This window comes from Phascolarctos cinereus, unplaced genomic scaffold (genome assembly GCF_003287225.1).
Source record: "Phascolarctos cinereus isolate Bilbo 61053 unplaced genomic scaffold, phaCin_HiC Scaffold_2;HRSCAF=192, whole genome shotgun sequence".
Classification (NCBI taxonomy): domain Eukaryota; kingdom Metazoa; phylum Chordata; class Mammalia; order Diprotodontia; family Phascolarctidae; genus Phascolarctos; species Phascolarctos cinereus.
The window spans coordinates 208,256,523-208,283,711 of record NW_027555625.1 but is presented as its reverse complement, the minus strand read 5'-3'; the positions used below and the strand labels follow the sequence as shown (position 1 = coordinate 208,283,711).

The 27,189-nt window shown below is 35.5% G+C and overlaps 1 protein-coding gene across 2 annotated transcripts in view; it reads right to left on the bottom strand.

Annotated features, from left to right (window-relative positions):
- The window catches only part of STRN (striatin), a 157,113-nt gene that overhangs the window by 63,980 nt on the left and 65,944 nt on the right, over positions 1 to 27,189 (bottom strand). For both annotated transcript variants that reach the window (XM_020992649.2, XM_020992650.2), the window contains exons 5-7: positions 22,925 to 23,095; positions 20,558 to 20,687; positions 15,675 to 15,810 (exon numbers count right to left, since the gene is read on the bottom strand). In XM_020992649.2, coding sequence (XP_020848308.1) covers positions 15,675 to 15,810; positions 20,558 to 20,687; positions 22,925 to 23,095 — 437 coding nt within the window. The remainder of the gene's footprint in view (positions 1 to 15,674; positions 15,811 to 20,557; positions 20,688 to 22,924; positions 23,096 to 27,189) is intronic.

The window sequence follows — 27,189 nt, the reverse complement described above, 5'->3', positions numbered from 1 at the left end:
TGAACAAACAGTTCTCAAAAGAAAAGCTGCAAAGTATTCACAACTACATGAAAGAACGCTCCAAACCACTAAGGGAAATGCAAATCAAAACAATCCTTAAGTTTTACTTCACACCTTGCAAATTGGCAAAAATGATAAAAAATGGCAACAAGTTGATGTTGGAAGAGTTGTGGAAAGATAGGCACATTAATATGCTGTGGTTGGGTTATATGCAAATAAAGTTACTAAAATGTTTATACCTTTTGAATCAGAGACTTCATTACTGGGCTTATATCCCAAGGAAGCCCCTGATAAGAAGAAAGTCCCTACGTACATCAAAATATTTATAGCAGCACTTTTTGTGACAGCTAAGAGTTTTTTAAAAAGTGGATGTCCATCAATTGGGGAATGGCTAAAGAAACTGTGGTATATGAATGTACCAGGATTATTACTGTGCTGTAAGAAAAGATGTGTGTGATGAATACAGCGAAGCATGGAACTATCTATATGAATGGATGCAGACTGAAACAAACAGAGCCAAGAAAACAATACACACAGTACGAAAACAATGCAAAAGGAAAAGAACAATTACACACTGAAAAAATCAAAAGTAAATGTACCAAAATCATAAAGATCAAACAGGATTCAAATGAAGAGATATGAAAGGACACTGGGTGGTCTACAGGTATTAAACACTGCACATATTTTTGGACTATTTCAATGTATTGATAAGTTGTACTCTCTAAAAATTTATCATTTGTTATATGGAACAGTTCTCTTGGAGTGACAGGAAAGAATAATTGAGATAACCTAAGATGATATAAGAAACAGAAAGAGATGATATCAACAAAAACTTATTTTAAAAAAAAAGATCTTTACAATGTTTTCACCAAAGAGTGGAATGTGTAGGAAGCAACAACTATTCCATAAACACTAGACTAGATTTTCCTTAAAAGGTAATGAAACTATTCTTGAGAATTAGTTGAGGACACCAAGACATGACCGGTTAATAAAGTTTCTGACCACCTGAGTTAAAAAGCAGAGCACAAGATGAGAAGTCAGATTGATCTTCAGGCTTGACAAACACTGCTGACTTGGATGGGATAATGATAAAAAATGGAGCCAAGGAAGATACATCTAATTAAATTAATACTGTATCTTTGTTGGATATCCCTATTGTCAAACTTTTTTTGTGGTGTGTTAGCTGGTTAACGGACACCTCAATTCATTCCAATCCCAAATCTCAACCACTAGACCAGCTTGAATCTGGTTTGGCCCAGAATAGCAACCCATTCTGTGTTAACTCTTGTCCATGTTTTCAAGTTCAACATACATGGTCCACTCAAAATGCTGAAGTCATTCCTCACTGTCTTGCAAAGCTATTATGATACCAAAAGAATATTTTGACATTCTACTTGTGATTCCTTTCTCCTGACATGAGATCATTCCATCATCCCTTCCTATTATACAATTCTTTGATGACATCATTTTCTCTTATTCTTTGAAGTTCCCTATTGGTTATATGTTACAGCCTGCCCACACCTATTTTTTTCCCCTCTATGTGATCTGATTTTTAATCCTTTTGGGATAGTTACATTCTAAGTCTTTAATATGTAGACACATAGTTCCTTAATAGAAATACTTTGGCACACAGTCATTCACAACCATGGGAAAATTTACAGTCAATTACTGCTGTTAAATCAATAGAACATATGTACAAATATATGATTCTGGACTCAGTATAACATGATCTAGACACTTAAGTATATACTATAAAGAGGAAGAGAGTCACCAATGGCTAAGAAAACCTGGTTAAGTATTTAAGATACTTACTGATGAAAATGGAATAATAATACACTTAAATGTATGGTTCCTCAAGGAAAGTTAGTTCCAGTGAATTGATAGTTGATCAGGAAGGCTAATAGAAGAGAAGACTGTTAAGACAGGCATAATCTTTTTTTTTGGTGGATATATCATTATAATGGGGCAGCTAGGTGGCACAGCGGATAGAGCCCTGGGCCTAGAGTCAGGAAGACCTGAATTCAAATGTAGCCTTAAACACTTACTAGCTGTGTGGCCATGGACAAGTCACTTAATCCTGTTTGCTTCAGTTTCTTCATCTGTAAAATGAGCTGGAGAAGGAAATGGCAAACCACTCCAGTATCTTTGCAAAGAAAAACTCCAAAAGAGTCAGACATGACTGAAAATGACTGAAAACCCCATGAAGAGTCAGACATGACAAAAAAGGAAAACAATAAACAAGATTATAAGATAGCTTCTACAAAAAGGTTAAGATCATATATAGTAAATATCAGACTCCTAAAAGTGGGTTCTTAGTGTATTTAGAGAGTACAGAGCATAACGGACATGAGAGTTGAAGGAAGGTTCAACGTATCTGTACCAGGACAGAACAGCTATGTCTGCTTAAATGGCAATATAATCCTATTGATTCTAAGACAAATGAGTAATACCAAACAATCAATAAAATGTTTGTCAGCCAACCTCTCAAAGGAAAGAGATAAACTAAATTTAGAACCAGTCAAGATAATATTAATGAACAAAGAGTAGTCCTACAAAAAAAGTAATGAAAATATCCAGTAAGAATCCTTAGGCATCACAGACATATACTAAAAGTCCCAGCAGAATAACTGGCTGACTAGAAACAAATTTTCTAGAAACCTGGCAATACTGGAACATGTCATAATAACATAAATGGGATATTTCTTTTCTTTGAACTTTAAAAATTATTTTTATTTGACACTGTCTAAAAAATATAGTGTTAGAACATCTCTATTTTTACTTCAAAATTGTTAGACCTTCTTAACCAAAATTTTCCTTTTCTTGTCAGTTAGTTTTTATTTTGAAAGGAAAAAGCATGTTTTTCAAAATTTTCAAGTTGAGTGAAAAAGTGCATTTTTTTTTCTCCAAAAAATGTTATTCACATAGAAGATTACTAGTGTTTAGACCAAGTTTTCTATGTAGGACTGACTTCTAAAAACTCTTTCAGTTTTTACTTTACTTAGAAAACCTTTTACGATTCTGTATAGAACTAACACCTGGGCTACAGGCTATCATATCATGTTTTTACTAAATGAAGTTGCATTAAGTAGACAAATATTTGAATTAAAATGATAAACTTCATAATTCCAATACCTATATGACCTTTACCATTTTGTACTCCCATTTCCTCATCTGCAAAATAAAGGTTTATGTTAGATGACTTCTAAGATCCTAACTAATACTAAGCTGTAACTATAAAAACAAGGATAACATACTTGTGATTCAGAGGTGTCTTCTTAGTGTGAATTTTAACCCTATATTAAGTGGTTTCAAATAAAGGTAAAGTGCTTTAGATTTTAAGAAAATGATGAGTGGAAGCTTAGAAAATAAGGCAGCTTAGCAAAAATGGCTACCTGAATAGAAGTCCGATCGATCATCCAGAGCCTATATACCAAGGAAGGTCATACAAGAGCAAATAATGTTCAAGACAGCCAAAAGAGAAACAATAGTAAGTAACTCTGTTCACCCCAGATATGTACAAGAGGTTGGCCAGATGTCCAAGGACATAACGAAAGGGGACTGCCAACAAAGCCAGTTTTCAGCACAGTTCAGCATAGTTTTCCAGTGTGAGCAGAGATGGGCCAGAGAAAGTGTAGGCAGGCTATAAGGCTTAGTATCCAGAGGCAGAAAGAGTAGAGGCCTACCCCAAAAAGGCTCAGAGTGGTCAGAAAGGCCCAGTATAGTCATAAAACCCCAAGGTGAGGATCTAAGAAGTTTCAGGGAGCAGCAGTGGGTATTAACCAGCAGAGAGCTCAGCAGTGCTCACACTAGGATAACTCAGGCCCAGGAGCCTCAAGGTCCCCAGTACCCACTTCTCCTATGACACCACGGACACTGAAAATCCAGTACTTTGAATCTCAAAAGTCCAGGTAAGCCCAACCCTGGCAGTTAAAGTTAGTATAGGAAATTAGAGCAAAATCAGGCAGGGCAAAGCACCCAAAAATCACCCAGAAGTGATCACCCTCCCTGAAAGTACAAATGGGGGCAAAGCTTGGCCATAAAGCTCCAATTCAGGAACTACAGTAAGAGAAATGAGTAAAATAAACGATTAAAAAAAACCACACTGACCAATATAAAAAATCATTTCAAATCTAAGGAACACCCAAAAGAAGCAAGTAACTCTTTAACAAATGCAAAGACTCAAAGAAAGAATTGATTTTCCAACAGTCCTACATGAATACCTAGAAGAAATAAATAAGAGCACTGGAGGAAAGAACTGAAAGGAGAGTAAGTAGCTTAGAAAATGATAAAACTTATCCAAGAAATAGATCCCCTAAAAAACAGAAGAGATCAAAGAAAAATCAATGATTCTACAAGACAGCAAGAAATATTACAACAAAATCAAATATTGAAAAAATACTAGAAAATCAAAGATAGCTGACATAAAAAACAAATGACCTGAAAAATGAGTCAGGAAGAGACGATTTAGAAATTACTGGACTTCTTGAAAACCATGATAAAAAAAATGTACACTGTATTTCAAAAAGCCAAATCAAAAACTGCCCAGAATGACTAGAAATTAAAGGACAATTAAAGAATACATTGATCACCTCAAGAAAGAAAACCCCAAAGTCTAAGTCCTAGGAATATCATGGCTAAAATCCAGAGCTTCCAAGTGAAGTCAGTCAATTGGTCAGTCAACAAGCATTTAAATACTTATTTTTCACCAGACACTGTGCTAAACACAGGGTGGGGGAGGGCAGGATACAAATACAAACCAAAAGAAAGACAGTTCCTACCCTCAAGGAGCTTCTGTTCTCATAGGAAGAGAACCTGTTAAGAAGAACTGAAGAGGATAGGAGGAAGTGCCTGCATAAGAACATGGTAGCAAAGTCTAGAGAGTTAAAAGCAAAGCTGTCAGAAGACTTTCCCTCTGGGACCTTTCCTCAAAATAGAGGTTTTGAGAAGAATTCTCCAATGGAAAAAAGGGGCTACAGCTAGAGAGAAGTGGCCCAATACTAAGCGACAATCATCAAGCTCAAACAAGACCCAACAGCTTCTACCACAAAAGAGAGATCTTGAAATACAATACTGCAAAAAGGCAAAAGATACAGGCTTACAAACAAGAATAACTTACCCTGCAAAGCTGACTATAATCCTACAAGGGGGGAAAAATGTAAATTTACTGGAATATAGGACTTTCAACCATTTCTGATGAAAAGACTAGAGCCTATTTTAATTTTAAAATGGAGCATAGTTACTTAAATAACCAAAATGGAAGGGCATTATTATATTTACTAATAAAAATACTGGTTTGTAATAAATATACCCAATTTAAGCTTATTTAGCTAAATTAACTGTTAAAGCTAATATAAACTAGTATATTACCCAACATCGTAATTTTGCTTATTGTATGTGTGTATGAATATGTAATGGTGTTTAATTTACTGCATTTAATTTGTAACTGGACTTCAATAGCTCCCAAACATTCATACTGCTGCCTCTAACAGCACTTCTGATATTTGAAAAAACACATTACTTTTCAAACAAGTTCACAATTTAGGTAAGCGTCTGAAAACTAAAACCAAGGTTTAGTATTTAATTTAGTTTTGAATTCTGTCACCCCAAGTTAAAAATCACAGGAAGATTTTCCCGTCTAATGCCTTTGCATATTTACATATGACTAGTTATTTTAGGTAGTGCATGACTATAAACATAAAATGCCAATGTAATTTATTTATATGCAAGTAAGCAAATATTCTACCATATGCTATTTAATGATACTCTTAAGAATTCATGATATGGCAAACTGCTTTTTGCATATATACAAAGAGACTACTGCAAAAGCTTCAAGAATACTGAAAACAATTTAAACTGTCTTTTAAATATTCCCACAGTTTAATCCTCACTAGGGCTTAAATCATTTTAGGAAATGGAAAATTTATATGATGCCTATATATTAAGGATTCAAATTTTACTATTTATTGACTGAAGTTCATTGACTAAAATCTTAATGGCAAAAACCTATATTCCATAAAAAAAACTAAAGAGATACCAACCAACAATTAAATTAAATAAACATTAAGTAAAAGTAATTATTCTTCCAATATCCAATCTCACATCTCCAATTACCTTTCCAGACATCTCAAATTTTATGTCCAACAGACATCTGAAACTCAACCTGTTCAATACAAAATATATTATCTTTCACCTCTCCCTACTCAGAACTACCCTATTACTTACAGACAAGAGCAAAACTATCCTTCAGTCCCTCAAGCTAATAACCTAAGTGTCATCCTCATTCTCTCTCACATCTCCCCTCCACCGACAATCTTTTGCAAAGACCGGTCAATTTCACTTTTGTTACATCTATTCTTTCATAAGACAACTATACAAATAATTGAAGAGAATAAGCACACCTCCCTTACGTCTTCACACCTCAAGTTTAAACACCTCTACTTCCTTCAGTCAATCTCTAATGGCATGTTTTCAAGATCCCTTGTAGTCCTAGTCACCTCCTGTGGACAACTTCCAACTTGTCATCCTGAATTATAATGCTCAGAACCAAACTGCTTTGTAAAATTTAACGAAAACTCTGCCAGAAATACTGAAAAACAGTTTTACATTAAATTTTCTGGACCTAGGCAATGTCTAATAAAAAAAAAATCAACTGTCCTACCTACTCCCTTTCTTCTCTTCTAACTATAAACATATTCCTCTCCACCATTTGTAAACAAAGCAAAACCTTACCAAATACTACTACTATCCCCAGTAACTGTCCTACTGCATCAAACTAAGCAGCAGATACTCTTATCATCTGTTTCCACAAATCTTTTTTTTTCTATGCCTCTTGTTACTAGAAGCTGTGAAGTCTCTTACCTCTATTCCCTATTCTGGCTCATTTGCGTAACAGGCAAGATGTCAGGGTAACATCCACAACAGCAGCATAGGATATAATGAATTTATTGATATGACAACCAGACTGTCAATGAAACCTCTTTGAATGAAGTTTCTTCTTTATCTTTCATCTTTATCTAGGTGGGATCATGTAAACTCATCTAAATAGCACTGCTTCTCACAATCCAAAGACTCAAGATCCTAGGATTAGGTACCCTTCATCTACCCTTGGCTTTCTCTACTATTTCTTCTTCCCATCTCTCCCTGGCATTTTTTTATAACCCATTTTGTGCTCACTTGTCTTCCTGTAAATTTCTCCCCAGCATTTCTAAACTTCCTGCACTGGAAGCATTTATCACCCATCATATGGTGACATATTGCCTTGTCAAAGCCTGCATATGGCCCTCTACTAGAGAAGTTATTTTTTAAAAACATAACAATCACTCATAAGGCAACATAGGGGCAAATGGTGAGTGTGAGAAAGAAGCAACACATATCAAATAAAGAAGTATGAAGAAGAACCAAAGTATGTTGTACACAGTAACAGCCACATTGTGCAATGACTGATTTTGATAGACTTAGCCCTTCTCAGCAATGCAAGGATCTCCAAAAGTTTCATAACAGAAAATATTATCCACACCCAGAGAAAGAATGATGGAGTTTGAATACAGATCGAAGCATACTATTTGTTCTTTTTTTTTCCTTCTGTTTTGTTTCCTCTTTCTTGCGGCTCCTCCTATTGATTCTAATTCTTTCTTCCAACATGACTAATGTGAAAATACGTTTAACAGGAATGTCTATGTAGAGCCTATATCAGATTGCACACCCTCTTGGGGAGGAGAAGGAGAAAAATTAAAAACTCAAAAGTGTATGAAGTAATTGTTTAAAACTAAAAATAAATTAGTAAAAAAAATTTTTAAATAAATTAATTAACCAATGGTTTATCTATTTTATTGTTGTTGTTTTTTTCATGAAACTAGCTCCCAGTTTTATTTATTAGTTCAATGGGTTTTTTACTTTCTATTTTATTCATCTCACCTTTGATTTTCAGGATTTTCATTTTCTTTAATTGGGAATTTTTTAATTTGTTTTTTTTCTAGTTTGTTTGCTTTAGTTGCATGCCCAATTCATTAATCTATTCTCTTTCTTTTATTGATAAATGTATTCAGAGATAAATTTAATCCCTAAGCACTGTTTTGGCTGTATCCCACAAGTTTTGGAATGTTGTCTCATTGTTGTCATTCTCTTTAATAAAATTACAGATTGCTTCTATGATTTATGCTTTCACTCATTCATTCTTTAGGATTAGATTATTTAGTTTCCAATTAGCTTTTAATCTATCCTTCCACGGCCCTTTTCAAAATGTAATTTTCATTGCATCATGGTCTGAGAAGGGTACATTTACTATTTCTGCTTTTCTGCAGAAATTCCCTAATATATGGTCAATTTTTGTGAAGGTGCTAAATACAGCTGAGAAAAAGGTATACTTTCTATTTCCATTCAGTTTTCTCTAGAGATCTATCATATCTAGTTTTTTTCTAAGATTCTATTCATCTCCTTGACTTCTTTCTTATTTTTTTATGGTTAGATTTATCTAGTTCTGAAAGGGGAAGGAAGAGATCCTCCACTGGTATAGTTTTACTATTTCCTCCTGAAATTCATTTAACTTTTCCTTTAAAAAGTTGCATGTTATGCCATTTGTTCAGTACACAGACATGTAACAGTTATATTACTTCACTATCTATGACTCCTTTTAGCAAGACGTGGTTTTCCTGCTTATCTCTTTTCAATTAGGCTTGTTTTTGCTTTTGATTTGTCTGAGATCACGACTGCTACCCCTTTATTTCAGTTAAAGCATAATAGATTCTATGCCAGCTTCTTATTTTAACTATTTCTGTGTTCCTCTGTTTCAAGTCTGTTTCTTGTAAAACATCCTGTTGGATTCTGGTTTCCAATTTCTTCTGCTATCTGCTTCTATTTTATGGATGAGTTCACCTCATTCACATTCACAGTTATGATTACTAACTGTACATTTCCCTTCAACCTGTTTTCTTCTACTTATTCTTCATGCTTTCTCTTCAATTCTTTGCTGCCCTCTAAAACCTGTTTCTCTTCTGATTATTGCCTTCTTTTAACTACCCTCCCTTTTATCACCCCCCCTATCCCCTTCCTTTCCTGCTTCCCATTGGGTAAAATAGATTTCTTTACCAACTGAGTATGTATCCATATTTCCCTCTTTGAACCAATTTAGATGTGCCCCTCATTTTCTCCTCTATTGTAAAAATTCTTCCTTGTTGTGCCTCTTTCATGTAAGGTAATTTTTCCCATTCTTCCTTTCTCTTACTCCTCTCTCAGAGAATCCCCTTTTATCACCTATCCACTTTTTTTTACATCATCCCAAAATAATTAACTCATTCCTGCTCCCTTTTTATGTAGAATCCTTCTAACTGCCCTAATTATCATAAGGTTCTTAGAAGCTACATTTATCATATTCCCACATAGGAAGGTACATAATTTAACTTGATGCCTTTATGATTTTTCTTTCATGTTTACCTTTTTATGCTTCTCTTGAATCTTGTATTTGAGTGTCAATTTTCTATTCAGCTCTGGTCTTTTCATCAGGAATGCCTAAACATTCTAAATTTCATTAAATGTCCACTTTTTTCCCCCCTTTAAACGATTATACTCAGTTTTGCTGATTACATTATTCTTCGTTCTAATTCCAGATTATTTGCCTTCCAAAATACTGTATTCCAAGCTCTCCGCTCCTAAATCTTGTGGGCTCCTCACTGTGGTTCCACAGTATTTGAATAGCTTCTTTCATGCTGCATGAAGTATCTTCTCTTTGACCTGGGAGCTCTGGAATTTGGCTATAATAATCCTCATTTGAAAATTTCTTTCAAGTGGTGATTGGTTGATTCTTTCGATTTCTATTTTACCCTCTGGTTCTAGGATACTGGGGCAATTTCTTTTGATAATTTCTTGAAATATGATCTGTAGGTTCTCTCTTTAATCATGGCTTTCAGGTAACCCAATAATTCTTAAATTTTGTCTCCTCATTCTATTTTCCAGGTCAGTTGTTTTCCCAATGAGATATATATTTCACATGTTCTTCTATTTTTTCATTCTTCTGATTTTGTTTGATTGTTTTTGATGTTTCATGAAGTCACTAGCTTCTACTTGCCCAATTCTAATTTTTAAGGAATTATTTTCCTCAGTGAACTTTTATACTTCTTTTTCTATCTGTCCAATTCTGGTTTGTTTGGTTTGTTTTTTGCTAGGCAATGGGGTTAAGCGACTTGCCTAGGGTCACACAGCTATTAAGTGTCAAGTATCTGAGGCCAGATTTGAACTCAGGTCCTCCTGACTACAGGGCTGGTATTCTATCCACTTCAACACTTAGCTGCCCCCTCAATTCTGCTTTTTAAGGTGTTTTTTTTTCTTCAGTATTTTTTGTGCCTATTTTACCAAGGGGTTAATTATCTTTTCATAAATTTCTTCCTTTGCTTTCATTTCTTTACCTATTTTTAACTCAACCACTCTTATTTGATTTTGAAAATCCTTTTTGAGCTCTTCTAGAAATTCTTGTTGAGCTTGTGTCCAATTCACACTTTTCTTTGAAGTTTTGCTTGTAGCTATTTTGACTTCATTGTTTTCTTCCGAGTTTGTGTCTTGATCTTCTCTGGTACTATAGCAGCTTTTTACCATCAGGTTCTTTTTTTGTTGTTTGTTCATTTTTCCATTCTATTTCTTGATGTGGAACTCTGTGTTAATGTTAGGCTCTACTGATGCTGTGGGGGGAAGAGGAGGTGGCACGTTGAGGGTACCATCTCAAGCTTCAAGCCTTTTCTGTATAGTTGTTTTCAGAACTCGTTCTAGGGTTTTGAAGTTTTCAGTGCTTCCAAGGCAGTATGATCTGGGGAGGGGTGTGGTTACTGCTCACTTGCTCTGTACGTTGGTCTTTACCCAGGAAGAACCCCTGATCCTTTGGGATTGCAATTTATACAGCTTCTTAGGGCTCTTGTTACCTTGGGACCAGTAATACAGCTGGTTCTTAGGGCCCCTGCAGGGATTACACTCCCTCTTGACCAGAAGAGCTCCTCCATGCCCTTGAGCTACAACTGAGAAGTGAGTATACATATTTGAATTGCCAAAATGCTGCCCCTCAAGGCTCTCACTTCCTCTAGACAGAAAATGTTCTTCTCTACCCTTGAACTAAGACCCAGAAGCAAGTGCAGACAATGGAACTGACAAACACCATCTGATCCTGTGCCCAATGCTAGTACAGGAATCTCCTATAATTTCGGACAGTTCCCAGTTTCCTTACCCTCTCCAGCTTAAGAACTCCTGAAGCTGCTGCTGCTTCTGCCACCACTAGCTGGTTACTCCACTGGTGTTTCATACTTGTGGATTCCAGGCCAGTTTCCTCCATCCATGCACAAATCTCTCTTTCTGACATCCTAAATTGTCTTGGGCTGGAAGAGTGTTTCACTCTGACCTTTTGTTGGCTCTGCCACTCCATAATTTTATTTGAAGAGTAATTTTAAAGTTGTCTGGAGGGAAATGTTGGGAGAGCTCAGCTGAGCACTTTCTTTACTCCACCATGTTGGCTCGCCTTCTGGAAGTCTCTAATAACCTCTTAATGGCCAAATCCAATGACCTTTTCTCAATACTTCCTTCTCACCCTCTATACAGCCTTTGACATTGTTGATCATCCTCTTCTCCTTGATACTCTAAGCTCTCTCTAAGTTTTCTGGATACCATTCCCTCTTGTTCTCCTACCTATCATATCAGCTCACTACTACTCAGTCCTCATCTAGATCATGCCCTTTAACTACCAGAGTCCCACAGAATTCTTTCCTGGGTCCTCTTCTCTTCTCACTCTATACTACTTCACTTACTGATTTCATCAGCTCCCATGGATTTAATAACCATACCCATGCTGACAATTATCAAGTCCACCTATCTTGCCTTATCCTCTTTGCTGACCTCCAATCTCACATTTCCAACTGCCTTTTAAACATCTCAAATAAGATGTCAAATAGACACCTTCAACTCCAGAAATATTCAACTCAACAAAAATTCAAAGTAGAATGCATTATCTTTCCCCTCTCTCTACTCTGAACTATTCTATTACTAAGGGCAACATCATCCTCCCAGTCCCTCAGGCTCAACATAGGTGTCATCCTGAACTCCTCACTCACTCTCATCCTTCCACCCACAGTCAATCTGTTGCCAGGGCCTGTCAATTTCACCTTTGCTTTATCCTCGACAGAGGATTCTCTCCTCTGACACTGCCATCACTGCAGGCCTTCATAACCTCACAACTGAATTATTGCAATAGTCTGCTGGTGGGTCTGCTCCAATGCATCCTCCACTCAGCCACTAAAGTAATTTTCCTAAAGAGTAGACTCAATCATGCCACTCCCCTACTCAATAAATAGCAATGGCTCCCTATCACCTCTAGGATCAAATACAAAATTCTCAGTTCACTATTTGGCATTCAAAACCCTTCTAACTTAGTTCCCACCTACCTTTCCAGACTTCTTTCACCTTACTCTCTGACACAATCTTTGATCCAGTCACACTAGCCTCCTTGCTATTCTATGAAAAAGATAACTACACTCTCGGCTCCAGCCATCATTTCCTCTTGTTGATCCCCATGCCAGGAATACACTCACTCTCTCTCATTCTCTCTCTCTCTGTCTCTCTCTCTCTCTCTCTCTCTCTCTCTCTCTCTCCCCCCCCCCTTTCCATCTCTGCTCACTGGCTCCCCTGGATTCCTTTAAGCTCCAACTAAAATCTCATCTTCTTGGCTTCTTAGGAAGCCTTTCCCAACCCCTCTTAATTCTAGTGCTTTCCTCTTTAATTATTTCCTATTTACCCTGTGCATATGTGATTCAACACATTTATTTGCTTGTTGTTTCACCCACTAGACCATGAACTCCTTAAAGGCAGTGACTGTCTTTTGCCTCTTTTTATATCCCTAGCACTTAATGCAGTGCCTGGCATATAATAGGTGCTTAATAAATTTTTATTGATGAACTAAAGTCTGTCCAGGTCTCTTTGAAACTCTCTCTCCATTTCTTACAACACAGTAGTATTCCATTACATTTCATATACCATAACTTGTTCAGCGATTCCTCAATTGATGGGCACCCCCTCAATTTCCAATTACCTGATACCACAAAAAGGCTACTATAAATATTTCTGTACATTTGGAACCTTTTCCTCTTCAACCTTCTTGGGGTATGTAGGTCTAGAAGTGTTTTTACATCCCAGTGAATATGCACAATTCAGTCATTTTTGGCATACTTCAAGCTGCTTTCTAGAATGGCTAATTCAGAGTTTCATCAATGTGTCTGTTTTCCCACAGCCCATCCAACATTTGTCCTTTTATTATTATTATTTTTTTTGGTCAGCTTGGCCAATTGATGGATATGAGGTAGAACCTTAGAGTTAATTTGCTTTAATTTGCATTTCTCTAATTATTAGTGATTTGGAACATGCTTTCATATGACTACAAATAGCTTGAATTTCTTCCCTTGAGAACTACCTGTTCGTATTTATATCCAGGTAATGTCCCTTATCTTATTAATTTGAATAAGTTCCTTATGTAGCTTAGAAATGAGACTTGCTGCAAAGATCATTTTTTTAGGGTTACCTGTCTCCCTTCTAATCTTAGCCATATTAAATTTCCTTGGGTAAACATATACATGGAATCAAAACTCTCCATTTTATCTTCTATAATTCTCTCTGTCCCTTGTTTGGTCATGAACTCTTTCCCTAGCCACACATATGAAAGATAAGCTCTTCCTTGTTCCTCTAATTTATTTGTGGTGTGCTATTTTACATCTAGGTCACTTACCCATTTGGAGATTATTCAGCAACATCAGCAATTTGGTCTCCAACTACATCACAGAAACTGATCTCTCCAAAATCACTCATCATCTAACTGCCAAATTTCATGGCCTTTTCTAGTTCCTCATCCTTTCTGACCTCTCTATAGCAGCTGATACTGCTGACTACCCTTTTTTTTTCCTGAACATTCCTTCTCTGGGTTTTCTCAACCCTTCCCTATTCTGATTCTCCTCCCTAATTCCTCCTATCTTCTCAGTCTCCTTCCCTGTTTCATCATCCACATAACACCCATTAATTGTGAATATACCCCACGGTTCTTTTCCAGGACTCCTTTTTTCTCTCCCTTGGTTATCTCATGAGCTCCGTTGGGGTCAATAATCATCACTAAACAGATGACTCCCACTTTTTTTTATCTAGTTCTACCCTTTCTCTTGAACTCTAGTTCCACATCACTAACTGCCTAGTAGTTATTTCAAGTTGGATATTCCATAACCCAGCCCTCTTTTAAACTTCCTTATTTTTGTTGGGAAAATCTTCTAGCCACCTAGGCTCACAATCTTGGTGTTACCTTCAATTCCTTTTACTCACCTGAAATATCCAACCAGCTGCCAAAATCTTGTCATTTCTATATGCATAACAAACACCTCTTGTATACATGTCCTTCTCATCACTCAATACAGCTACCACCTTATTTCAATCCTCTTACCTAGATTGTCCTCTATCTGCTCTAATTCATCCTCTACACAGCCAAAGTGATTTTCTAAAGTTCAGACCAGACCATATCACCATCACTACTTGGTAAAACCTAGTGGTTCCCTACTGACTCTAGGATCAAATATAAAATCCTGTTTGACATGTAAGACTCTCTACAACCCAATCCTAGCCTACCTCTCTAGTGTCCTTATACGTTACTCCTCCCCTGCTTTAGGGTACATCAATATTGGTTTACTTGCTATTCCTCACACCTGATGCTCCATTTGTCTTCATGTGCTTGGTCTGGCTATTCACACAATCACTCTGATCTTCCTCCTTACCTCTACTTCCCTGGCTTCCTCTAGACACAGCTCAAATGCCACGTTCTTCCAGAAATCCTTCCTGGTTCTCTCTCAACCCGTCTCCCAAATGCTTTTCATCCAAAGCTATTTTGTATATATGTGTGTGTGTGTGTGTGTGTGTGTGTGTGTGTTTATCAGCATATTACATAACACACACACAAATACTTTTTATATAAAGAGAAATAATCTCTTCCAGTGGAATATCAGTTCCAGAAGCATTATCTGTCCAATTTTCACATTCTTCAAAGTGAAATTACTCCAAACCAATAATCAATGGAATAAATCATCTAAGTAAAGTTTACAATTATGCTAACCTGTCAGTGTTACTTATTTTCCAGACTACTAGAAGGATCTATGCCATAGAAACCATACAAAAATAATTTATTTTCATTTCAAAATGCTACAAAAGTTTTTATGTTGTTATTTGACTTTTTTAAATATTTGTACTAGTCAAGATAAACTTGTACAAGAACAGTTCTATATCTTGGTTTAAAGTCATAGATCTGAATGGAGTAGATGAGTAGCTACAGCTTTCTGACTTACATTTCTTTCTGTAAACAAGAGCAAAAGAGAACTCTAAAATTCCTTACTATGTTCTTATACCCAACTGACACAAAATCTTGAATTAGAAACTTCATAGAAAACATAAAATTCTTTAAAATTTTGTAGGTCACATTAAATATTTTTTCAAGATTTATCACTTATTATTTTAAATAAAGATTACAGCAAGGTTCTTTAAAAGATCTGGATACAGAAAGGTCACAGTAAAAAGTTCATAAATTATCAATACAATAAGAGTCATTGAGAGAGGCTGAATTCTAGGTGAAATATCCTTTTGACTGATTCTCAGGTTCCCCACTGGGAACAATTAAGCTTCCTTACCCCATTCTGTTCCATCGCCTATGCTTCTAGATTCTCCATCTCCTTCATCTGGTGCAACCAAGAAATCAAACTCCTTTAGAGCTTCTTTTGTATCTCGATCTTCACTGCTATCAGATAACACCCTCTTCCTAACAATCTAATGAAAAAACATATTAAATTAAAATACTAGTACATAAGGTGTACATGCTTAAAATCAAGTAGATCAAATCCTGATTTAAATCACTAGTTGGGAAAACTCAATTTCCCCCCTTAAAAATGTGCATTCTGATTGTTTACTATAGTCTGAACATAGCAGTCAACTCAAATAGATATTTTATTTATAGAAATTTAAATACTATATATTTTAAAGTAGTCATTTAAGTCTGTTTCCCATTAGATTTTGCAGATACATCAGAAAACTTGGAGTCACTAGATGAATCATTTCTAATTTGACAGATTAATAGAAATATGAGACATGTTTTAGTTACACCCATAAAGAGTTTGCCTCAAAACCAAGAAGACCAGAGTTCAAGTCTAGTCACTGACATATACTTAGTGTGTGTGACCCTAGTTAAGACATTTAACCTCTCATTGCTCTGGGACAGGCCTGTCAAACTCAAATAGAAATTGATTCTGGCATACCACAGATTAACCAAAAAAAACCCCAACAAACTGACAAATCAGCATTATCTATGTTGCACTGCATTTTTATTTATCTGACTAAACATTTCCTAATTATATTTTAATGTGGTTCCTGACACTCTAGAAGTCTTGCTGGGCCAGCAAGTTTGACACCTCTGTTCTAGGCAACTCTCTAAGACTATAAAGTCACATAGAAGGTGCTAATCTGCATAAATAGAAGGAGTTTCCTCATCTGTGAATCCCCAAAGCCAACGAAAATCCAGGTCTAGTAACTACCCCTATATTAGAATAATTGGGCCTTGCATTTCATTCTTGACCAGTTTTGCATTTTGCACAATGCTAGTTTTATCCACAGTTAGAACTTCATAAAATATCCCCTGTTTTTCATGGTCTGCTTATATGATAGGTTTTACTTCTCACAGATCATTTCCTTATGATTTCAAATCAATAAAAAGTACATTTAGGAATTCATCCCTGTAGACTTAAGGAATTCATACTTAAAAGCTTTCAGTTGTTTCTATTACTCCTCTCTCATTTTACATTTCTTTCCAGACTCTTCCTACTTACATATAGCTATCCTACAACCAACTTTTCTATTCATTTAGCTTCCTGAACATTTGAACTCTGAGGAAGAGGCTTTACTTCGTGGACAGACTGACAACATGTCTAATAAAATCTATATTATTTCACTGCTAGGACCCACTGAAATCCTTTGTGGAGCTCCACATTTAGTTGAAAGACTGAAACTGAGCTTAATGTTTTGATTTTGAAATCTTAAAAGAAAAAGTTGGATCAATGACTACCACTGGTCAACATATATTTAAGAGCATCACAATTTCTCTAGGCTTCAGATTTCCAAACTACAAAAGAGGTAAGAACAAAAATGTATTCAAACTATATCATCAGGCTGCTATACAACTCAAAATACAATATAAAATAAATACTCGAGTCTGTTGAAAAAGCAAAAAGCACTACACAAATATGAGGTGACATTATAATAGGAAATGCAATATTAGATCAATTAGTGGGACATTTTCTGGGAGGGCATAGATGTCCAACATGACATCATCCTCAAAAGGTTGTAACTTGACCTCCCAAAGACTCATACACTTTGAAAGGATAGGAAAAGAAATTTATTTTACTCCTAATTAATTCCTAACATGGTTACAAAGTCTTTGAAGGTTTTCAGTAACAAGAAGAATTCTTTATAATGCAACTCATTCCCTTTCTGGTCAGGTTAACCATTACAAAGTTACTATAAAGAAATCTAACTTCCCAGTGAATTCACCCATTATCCTGGTTCTTGTACCTGGAGAATCACAGAACAATTTAATCTTACTTCTTGTTTTATAATATCTCCAAGACTTAATTACCATTTTTAGTAGCCCACACACTACTGTTTCATCTTGAGTAAATGGTCAATTTAAAACTCCCAAGTTTTGTTTTGTTTTTTAATGTGAACTTCTATCAATCCAGGTCTCCTTATCCTATAATTGTATGGTTTATCTTCAGGATCCAAATATATGACTAACGTAAGAACAATGGGTAAAACTAACCAAATAAGATCTTTATGAGGCCTGATTCTACCATAAAATGTATAACTTATCCCTCGTACTGCTGTATCAAAGGGACATTTCTATGTCTCCACTAAGTCTTTGGTATAGAGACAGAACTAGCAGATCATTTTGCTCTTCATGATATGATAGACTGCCGAAGTTGTAAAGTCACTTAACAAGAAGGCTGCTTGGAGCACTCAAAGTCATAATATCTGCCCAGAAGGGGCAGCTAGGTGGCACAGTGAATAGAGTACCAGACCTGGAGTCAGGAGGACCCGAGTTCAAATCTGGCCTCAGATATTTGATACTTACTAGTTATGTGACCCTGGGAAAGTCACTTAACCCCACTGCCTAGCCAAAACAAAACAAAACAAAACAAAATCTGCCCAGAAGTTTTCAGAGGCTAAATGAACATTCTGTACACATGTCATCTCAGCCTCAATCAGTGGTAGAAGAAGGATCTTAGGAAGTATTTGTCTCAATTAGCCATTTTAGTTTTAAAGTAAAAAGCAAATTAATTATTACAATGTATTATCATAAGAGCTTCAAGAAGAAAATGTCTTGTGCACTATGTTTCATGGCGAGTTTTAAGTTTTTAGTTAATAAAATCAGTAAATTTTAATGGAACCAACTTGACCAAAATTCTACCAGAATGTTGAGCACACTAAATCAAAATTTTATGTGGCAAAAAAAAAGGGACAGCACTAAAAGCACTGTAGACTGACTATAGACCTCCCTCCAAGATGATGAGGATTCATTAATCAGTATTCCTTGAAGTGGTTAGTCATTTCAGTATAACCTCCTGATTCTGACATTCAAGGTATTCCTCAATTTGTCTCTAACTCATCTCTTCCACCATATCACATACTTCTTTCTTTTACATGGGCTACATTTTTAACCAGATAAGATTCTTTCCTTCCCCATTTCTCATGTGGTATTCTCCTATCTATGTACTTTTGCTTTCCCTTCCTTCAGGGCCCAACTCAGATCTCAACTCCTCCATACAGCTGTTCTATACCCCCGCCTCTCAATCACAAGCAATCACTCTCTTCAAATTTCTCAAAGCATATTCCCTAGACATCTCGTATTTATCATACTCTCCATGTCATGGTTACTTTGTATTCAACTCTTGCCTCTCTTTACCCATTAAACTGATTATTTCAAGCAGCTAAACAATAGGGTCTGTGTAGTATCTATCTTTGTACATATAAGCTAAACATAATGCCTTGCAATTCATTTCAACTGAGCAAACATTTAAGTGCCTACTATGTATAACACACTTGGGAAAACAAAAACAAATCAGTCCCTATCCTCAAAGGTAACTTACTCAGATAAATACAATGCTTCATTCTTTTACTTGTATCCATGCTAACACAGTGCCTGGAATATGGTAGTCATTCAATAAATATATTTTGATTGATTCAAAATCTTAATGTTTGTTAAACTGAATTAAATGTGCATATTATTCAAACAATAAAACCTCTTGGATTTTTATTTGGGTAAATGACTATACCAGCTCAATTTGGTGGTAGTAAGTTCCCCATGCTTACTAAGGGTCTTCAAGAGAAGCCTAGAAAACCACTTGCTAGAATGTTGCAATTAGCATCATTTATCAAGTTAGGAAGGCTGCACTATATGCTAAGATCCCTTCCAATTATGAAATTCTATGATTCTGTATGAAATTCTCTAATAATATTTGTATTGAAACCCAACTGTGAGTATGAAAAAGTGAGGTAAAGAGGTATAACAGACTTAATTTCTGCCTACAGAAAAAAGAAATAAACAAGGGATATAACTGCAGACCACGTGTGTACATATAACTACCATGATAGCAACTGCTACATACCAGAATCAATGAGACTAAGAGTACCCCATTAAACAAACATCAGCCTTCACCTAGGGAGAGCACTGATTAATGCCAAGCTTTATATACACTCTACTGCTAGGATTAGGATCATTCTCTCTGTTGACATCACTGTCATTTGACTCTGAGCTAAAATCAGCAAATTGGCAAAGGCTACACCAGCAAAGACTACCGAGAAAGTCTGAGCAATTCTGGAACCTCTGATAGAGGTTCTTAAGACATTGTGTGTCATGGATTCCATTGTAGTCTGGTGAAGCCTACTGACTCCTTCTCAGAATGCTTATAAGCAAATGAAGAAAATGCTACATTTCAGCTAGAGGTTAGTGAAAATTAAAGAAAGAAAAAGGTTCCCCATTCAAAAGTTCACAAATCCACTGAAATCAATGTCTATATATCTCATGTTAAGAACCACTGCTTTAAAGGGTTCAAGAGAAGGAAGGCTCCCTAGAAAAGACATAATATTATATATGGTTTTACACTTGACCAGATGACATTTATCTTCATCAGGTATCATGGCTTCTACTGTGTTACAACCAGTGACACAACACTATTGCTATAATGTAATACTTAACACTAAGCATCTAGAAATGTTTTTTTGTTGAACTGATGTTGAATTGAATACTTAATGACTGATAACAGCAAAATAGACTGAGATTTTCTAATGACAGTTACTATACTGAGTTTAAGATCTATATTAGTTAAAGTCACTTCAGAGGAATTTTTTATAGTTTACAAAAAAGAAAAAAACTTAAGGGCCAAAAAGTGTCACGGATTAATGATTTTTACTTCTCGTTTATTTGGTTATCTGGATACTTTTATATTTTCTGACTTATATGACCCACCGTTGAAGTATCAATGATGGTTTTCTCTCTCCCATCAATATCATCTTCATCATCTTCATCACTGAAGTCTGCATTTTCAAGGAATTTGAAAGTATCCAGTACAGAGGCAGAATCAGTTAACTCTGGTTTCCTAGTTTAAAGTATACACATCTTAGGTAATTAACAGAACGTAAACTTCAATGAAAGCATTAATCCATGACATTTCAAGTGCTCATTTTATTCTTATTTGCTATGATTCTACAACCCCAAATTATAGACTAGAGTTTCTTATACAAATCAATGATTTCCAGGAGCCATGGGTTTCGAAAGACAATGAAGAACTATTCTAGGCTACTATATTTTCAAACTATTTTGAGGTCACATTTTTTCACGTTACTGACACAGGCATATTCATGTATAACATTGCTTCAACTGCCATTACGTGTTAAAGCAAAACGTTCACTCTAACGATGGATCATCATCTGAGATTCAAATATGATCACTTAATTATGGAATTAAGTATCTCCTGAAGCAGTTTCCATTAACATATTTTATTCCTGTAGGACTACTTTGCCCCAACATTGAGGTGGGAAAAGTCTCATAAAGAAGCTCTTCTGAATTGAGGGCAATTTTTTCATTTGTTACTACCTTTATATCATCTTACTGCTTTACTTTTTAAAAATAATTCCTATCGTCTCCTTCTGTATAGAAGGAGGAACAAAAAGTTTGTGTATTCTATGAGAGGAAAAAAGAGGTAACAGGAGAACCAACAGATAAGCAGCAAAATCCAACTCCAGCTTATGAATCCTTTTCCTTCTAAATAGGTAGTAAATACAAATGTACTTAGAGGTAATGAATTGATATGATATTCAAAAAATCTATTATTACAAGACTTGAATCTACTAGTAAGAAAATCATTACCTTTTTGGAAATGAATCACCTCTTTTAAGATACTAGGCTTGTATTCTGTTCAGGAATTTATTAAATGGTCCCCAAATGTAAAAGATGCAAATTATTGATAAAATTTTAAACTTTAGATGTAAAATAGAAGGTTTCTTTCTTATTGAAAGTTAGCTACTGGTAGCCTAAATTTTAAAGAGCAAATGAATCTCATTAGAAAACTGAATTAATTAAAATTTTTATCAGAATTCAAAGCAAACAACTAGAATGGCACTTTCATCCTGGCCAGTCTAAAGAGAAAGGATAAGCATGAAAAGTTTATGTCAAGTCAGATGCCCTCCTTTGGAGGTTTCCATAATGATTCTGATTCTTTTCTTCTAAGTTAAAGATAAAATGAAGAATGAGTATGGGTAAAAATAAAACCAGAATTAATGACTTCAAAGGTCTATGGATACACAGATAATGTATATCCTCAAGTCTGGCACCTTTCCTTGCAAACACATCAACATTCTTTAAAATTGCTCTTTCTGAAAGAAGAAAGTGAAGGCCTAGGAAACAGATAGACTACAATGTTTTTAAGGGTTTTCATTACTTCTAAAAGTCTTATTTTTATGCCTACCTCTACAATCTATATGCATGGTTAATGAAATACAACTAAGTACTCAATGCAATTTCTATGTAAAGGTCAACTTATACATCTTCTGGAGGCACAGACATTATAATAAAATATGTATATGTATATATTCTATATAAAACTTCATTGATTTTGTACCTTTTCATTTTAATTCTACATCACAGTATTGGTTTTTTCAATAAAGAACAATGAAATACCTTGATATATGTCTTATAGTAACTTTACATACAATTAAACAGAAATTTAAAGTATGTGCTCCAAAAGGAAAATCATGACAAAATAGCCAGTGTATTTTTATGTAAATGTAAAAGAGCCATTTTAACCAGGGAAGATTTTTATGTCATTTTATTAGAAACAAAAATGGATTAAAAAAACCCTCCACATCTGCAAATTCATTTCATAATTTCAATTATTTTATATAATTTCTGAGTTGCAAACAATGAAATTTAATACTTCTATCATTTGGACTGAATTTCAATGTATCTAGTATTTAAAATATAATTTTCTATTAAGGTCTCAATAATATGTAGGTTTGCTTCAAGATACTGAAGCCTACATTTAACATTCAAATTTCAAGAAATGTAAAGAAGTCTAAATGGAAACCTACAATCATCATAGTTGAGCAAGTTTCAAAACACCAACAGCACTGTTAAAAATAATCAATTTCAATCTCCTTCAAACTTAATGAGAAAAGACTGAAATTCAATTCTTCAACAAAAGAGAACTATAATTGAAGTCTTTCCATTACATATTTTAGATCCAAAAATTATCCTTAAAGTCAAACAAAAAATATAGTTAAAAGGTGACTATTTTAATATGAACTACACTAAACATTTTCCAGATAAAACACTTACCCAATCATTACTGTTTCTTTATGAATTTCAGTTTCTGCTCCATTTATAACTGACTCTTGATTTTTCTCATTTTCCCTCTCAGTGACATCACTTGCAAAGCCCAACAAAGCTCGTACCCGTTTTGATTTTACATCTAGTATGGTATCCGTGTAACCAACCTCCTGCAGATACCTGTGTAAAGAGGATTCTTACAATTACTCATACAATCTCAATACTGCAATTTAATTTTTAAATTCATTGCCTGTACTAAGCCCAATACGGTATAGTACTATCCTAACAAAACATGCTAATAAACCATCATCCAGCTGCAGATGGGGTTGGTTCTTACAGTACCAGCCTCTAGGGACACTGAGAAAATAAAAGAACCTAGTAGATAGAATATATACAATACACTATTCATTACGTTTATCATAACAAGACTTTGTTCATTTACATACCTAATAGCTCCATTCACTACTGCACTAAGAATAGAGAAGATAGTAGATATCTCCTAGATGGTGAAGTAGGATGGTTAGTTATATTAAAACAAGACAAGTTTTTATGTCAGGAGACCTAGGTTGAAATCCTTGTTTCAACAATAATTTTATAATAACATGGACACACGTTATTTAACCTCCTTCACCCTCAATTCTCTCATTTGTAAAATGGGAATAATATTATTTGTATTACCTCTCCCACAGAGTTGTTAGGAAAATACTTTATAAACTTTAAAGTGCTACAGAAATATAAGCCATTATTATTTTTGGATTACTAACTTAGGACCTGAGATGAAGCTCTAAACTTCAATAGTTCTCTACATATTTCCAGGGCAAAGCATCAATTGAGGTTCCCTAAAAGGTAGGGGACATAAGAATAGGGACAAGCCCTCAAGAAGTTGCCTTAGACCCAATAATATCTAAGTGGATGCATTACAAGGGTACATTTCATTATCCTAAACTTTGTTACAAGAAGCTGAATATACTAAAAATACAGATGTTGGCTCAGATTCTTATAATCTAGCCACTGCTCAGATTCTTACAATCTAGCCAATAGCTCACTAATGTTTGGACTCCTTAAAGAATCTGCCTAATATGGCAGATTTCTAATAAATCTTGTCTTTGGCTGAAAGAAGGCTTAAGTTGGATTCTTTTGGGAAGGACCCAGGTTTTATGATTTTGGGGTCCCAGCACCCCTAAACCACTAAACTTCAACATTTTGGTGGCCCATATGGGGAAACTGCCTAACTCCAAGTTCTTCTCCAGCCAAGACTGGGAGGTATATAAGCCTCCCCTAAGCCTCCTCCCCACCTCCCTTTCTTGCTCTGCAGTTGTGGTCACTCTCCAGGCACCAAGGCTCGAAGGTGCTTTTCAGGCAGTTACAAGGCTGTCTGGAACTCAGCCTGATGCTCTCAGGCTTTCAGTCCACTGGTTCAGTTTGAGGCCATGGACCTTCTGCAGAATAGAGGACAAGGACGGGCACCCTATCCAGAAGTGTATGCCCAATTCTGCCAATTCTTTTGGTGCTAGAGAATTGGAAAAACTGCAGTTGCTTTTTGGTTCCCCGAGGCTTACTTATTCCCTTCCCTCCACACTCCCGAATCCTCCTTCATGGCTGTTACAGGGAAAAGTTAGAACAGCTAAAAACATCTTGGCAGATTCTGGAAGTTTTGTGATTAAGGAGTTTTGAAACAACCCTGATTACTCCCTTCTCTCACTTCCCCTGAGTCAAAAGGGTATCTGTTAACCCCTCTCATAGGAGAAGAGAGTTTCACCCTTCCTCCTCACCTTTGATTTTGCCCTTCCCCACCTGGGGAAAGGAAGGAGGGGGGAGGGGCAGCAGCTACAGCATGGGCCCCACCGGCAATGGCCTTGGGCCCTGGGGTAACCTTTGCCTGGAAGCATCATCCAGGTTCAGCACATCCTGCTCAAAGCAAAGAAGTTAGCCTCCTAACTTGGGTAACCATGCTCTTTTAAAGTTGTAGTTTTAACTGTCAATGAGATGTCGATTCTCTGTGTAAAGTAATCTGAAAATCCATTTAACAAAATTGAAGTCACCTGATTGATAATGGGTTTGTTTCAAGTTTCAAACTGGTGAACTTTTTGTATCAGTTATGCCAAGCAACTTCTCATAATTTGGTTACTAAAATAATTGGGCTATTGTTGGTTACTGTTTTAATGTGTAAACTTGCCAAAAAGCTTGTTTGGGTTTTGTCTTGCTGAGAATTTGCAAGTATATAGAAATAATCTCTTAAAGATTGGCTTTTTACACTAGGACAAATTTAAATTCGAGATGTTAATCCTGGAAAAATTTTTCCTAAGCTATGATTAGTGAAACTTGCTTTTTGAGGTAAAAGCTCATGGGATTTTATTTAAGTTGTCTGATGGATCATAATAATCGACTGATAATCAATAATCCACCATCTGAGAGAAATGCCACAAGCTGCTCAAAGAGAATGTGATACTGGTGGGAAAGTCAGCATTGGGAAAAGCTGAGAGGACAATTTTAGCCTCAGTTTCCCCATTATGTTCCTTTGAAAAGGAATGTTACCCACCTGGCTATTCCTGAGTCTGGCTATGGGGTGGAATTGATACTGCATGGTTGGAAAACTGTGAATTATCTGTATTCTAAGTATGTTTTATCCTGTCACATTTGGTATAAATCTTTTCCCTGCTTTTCCTTTTATAGCAAATTTCTATAATCAGAGCAAGTAGTCTAGAGATTAGGATTCAGCACAAAGCTTCAATTCAGAAACTAAGGTTAGGGGAAGGAGGGAAGGAAAAAAAGGAGGGAGGGAGAAAGGGAAAGAAATATCAAGCAGTATAAAAATATATTGAGGTCTAAATATTTCCCCCCAAAGAAGGAGCAAGTAATTCTGCAATAACTGCAAGCAGAGATTCAGAAGAAAGGATAGATTTTTCCAAAAGAACCACATGAATACCTAGAAGAAATGAAGTAAAAGTCAACAAATAAATGAATGAATGAATAAAATCTGTGGAGGAATCTGGAGAATAAGTAGCGTAGAGGACAAAGTGGTAAACCTTACCCAAGTAACTCCCTAAAAAACAATAGATCAAACACAAATCAATGATTCCACAAGACATCAAGTAATATTAAGGCAAAAATTTTTAATTGAATAAAATCTAAGCAATCTGATATCAAAAACAAATTACTTGAAAAAAGGTCAAGGAGAAACAATTCAACAATCATGAGACTCCTTTAAAACCAGGACTTTAAAAAACCCTGGACAGTATATTTTTAAAAACCATATACATAAAACTGTCCAAATCTATTAGAACCTAAGGACAAAGTGTAGACTGAAAGAAGCCAATTATTTCATGAAAGGAACTCAAAAAAATAAAGTCTTGGGAATATCACAGCCAAAATCTAGAGCACCCAAATTAAAGAAAGAAAAAAAAAATACTGCACACAATTGGAAAGAAATAGTTCAAGTATTAAGACACTACAGTCATAATCACATAAGGTGTGAAGCTTCTATAATAAATGAGAAGAGAAACTGGAGTACGATATTACAAAAGACAAAAGATACAGGTTTACAACCAAGAATAACTTACCCTGAAAAGCTGAGTATAAGCCTACAAGAGGGGAAAATGGAAGCATTTCTGATTAAAAGGTTCTGTTCTGAGGATGTGATGATGGAAAAGAAAAAAGAAGGGAAAAAAACACACTCTTGAAGAAAAGAGGGGAGAAAGTGGTATAACTTACTAATTCTCACAACTAGAATGTGTAAGAATGGTATATAAAAACCAAAAGGAGGGATGGGGACAGTAAGCATCAGAAGATCCTCACTCTTACCTATAATAGACAAAAGAGGGTTGAACACACAGTTTGGTATAAAAAGACATCAAATTCAACAGGGAAACAACCAGGATGTAGCTGGGGTTGTGGGGGAGATTAAAAGGGAGAACATAGGAGAAGAAATAGTCACAAACAAAACAAATGTTCTGATCCAAAAGAGGGAATTAAAAGGGAAAAGGGAAAACAGAAAAGAACTAGTATTTAAGAGAGTGCCTTAAATTATCTTTCAGGCACTTGGAGAATGACTGTGGAACAAACTGTGGTAAATAAATATAATGAAATATTACTGCACCATAAGAAATAACAAAGGAGAATTTCAGGCATAGCAAAATAATCAGAGGCAAAAGAAAAATTTATATAAGGACAACAACACTGTAAAGAAAAACAAAATTGAAAGACTTAAATCTGTGATCAATTCAATGACTAATCATGTCTCTAGAGGACTTATAATGAAGCATGACAGAAAGGTT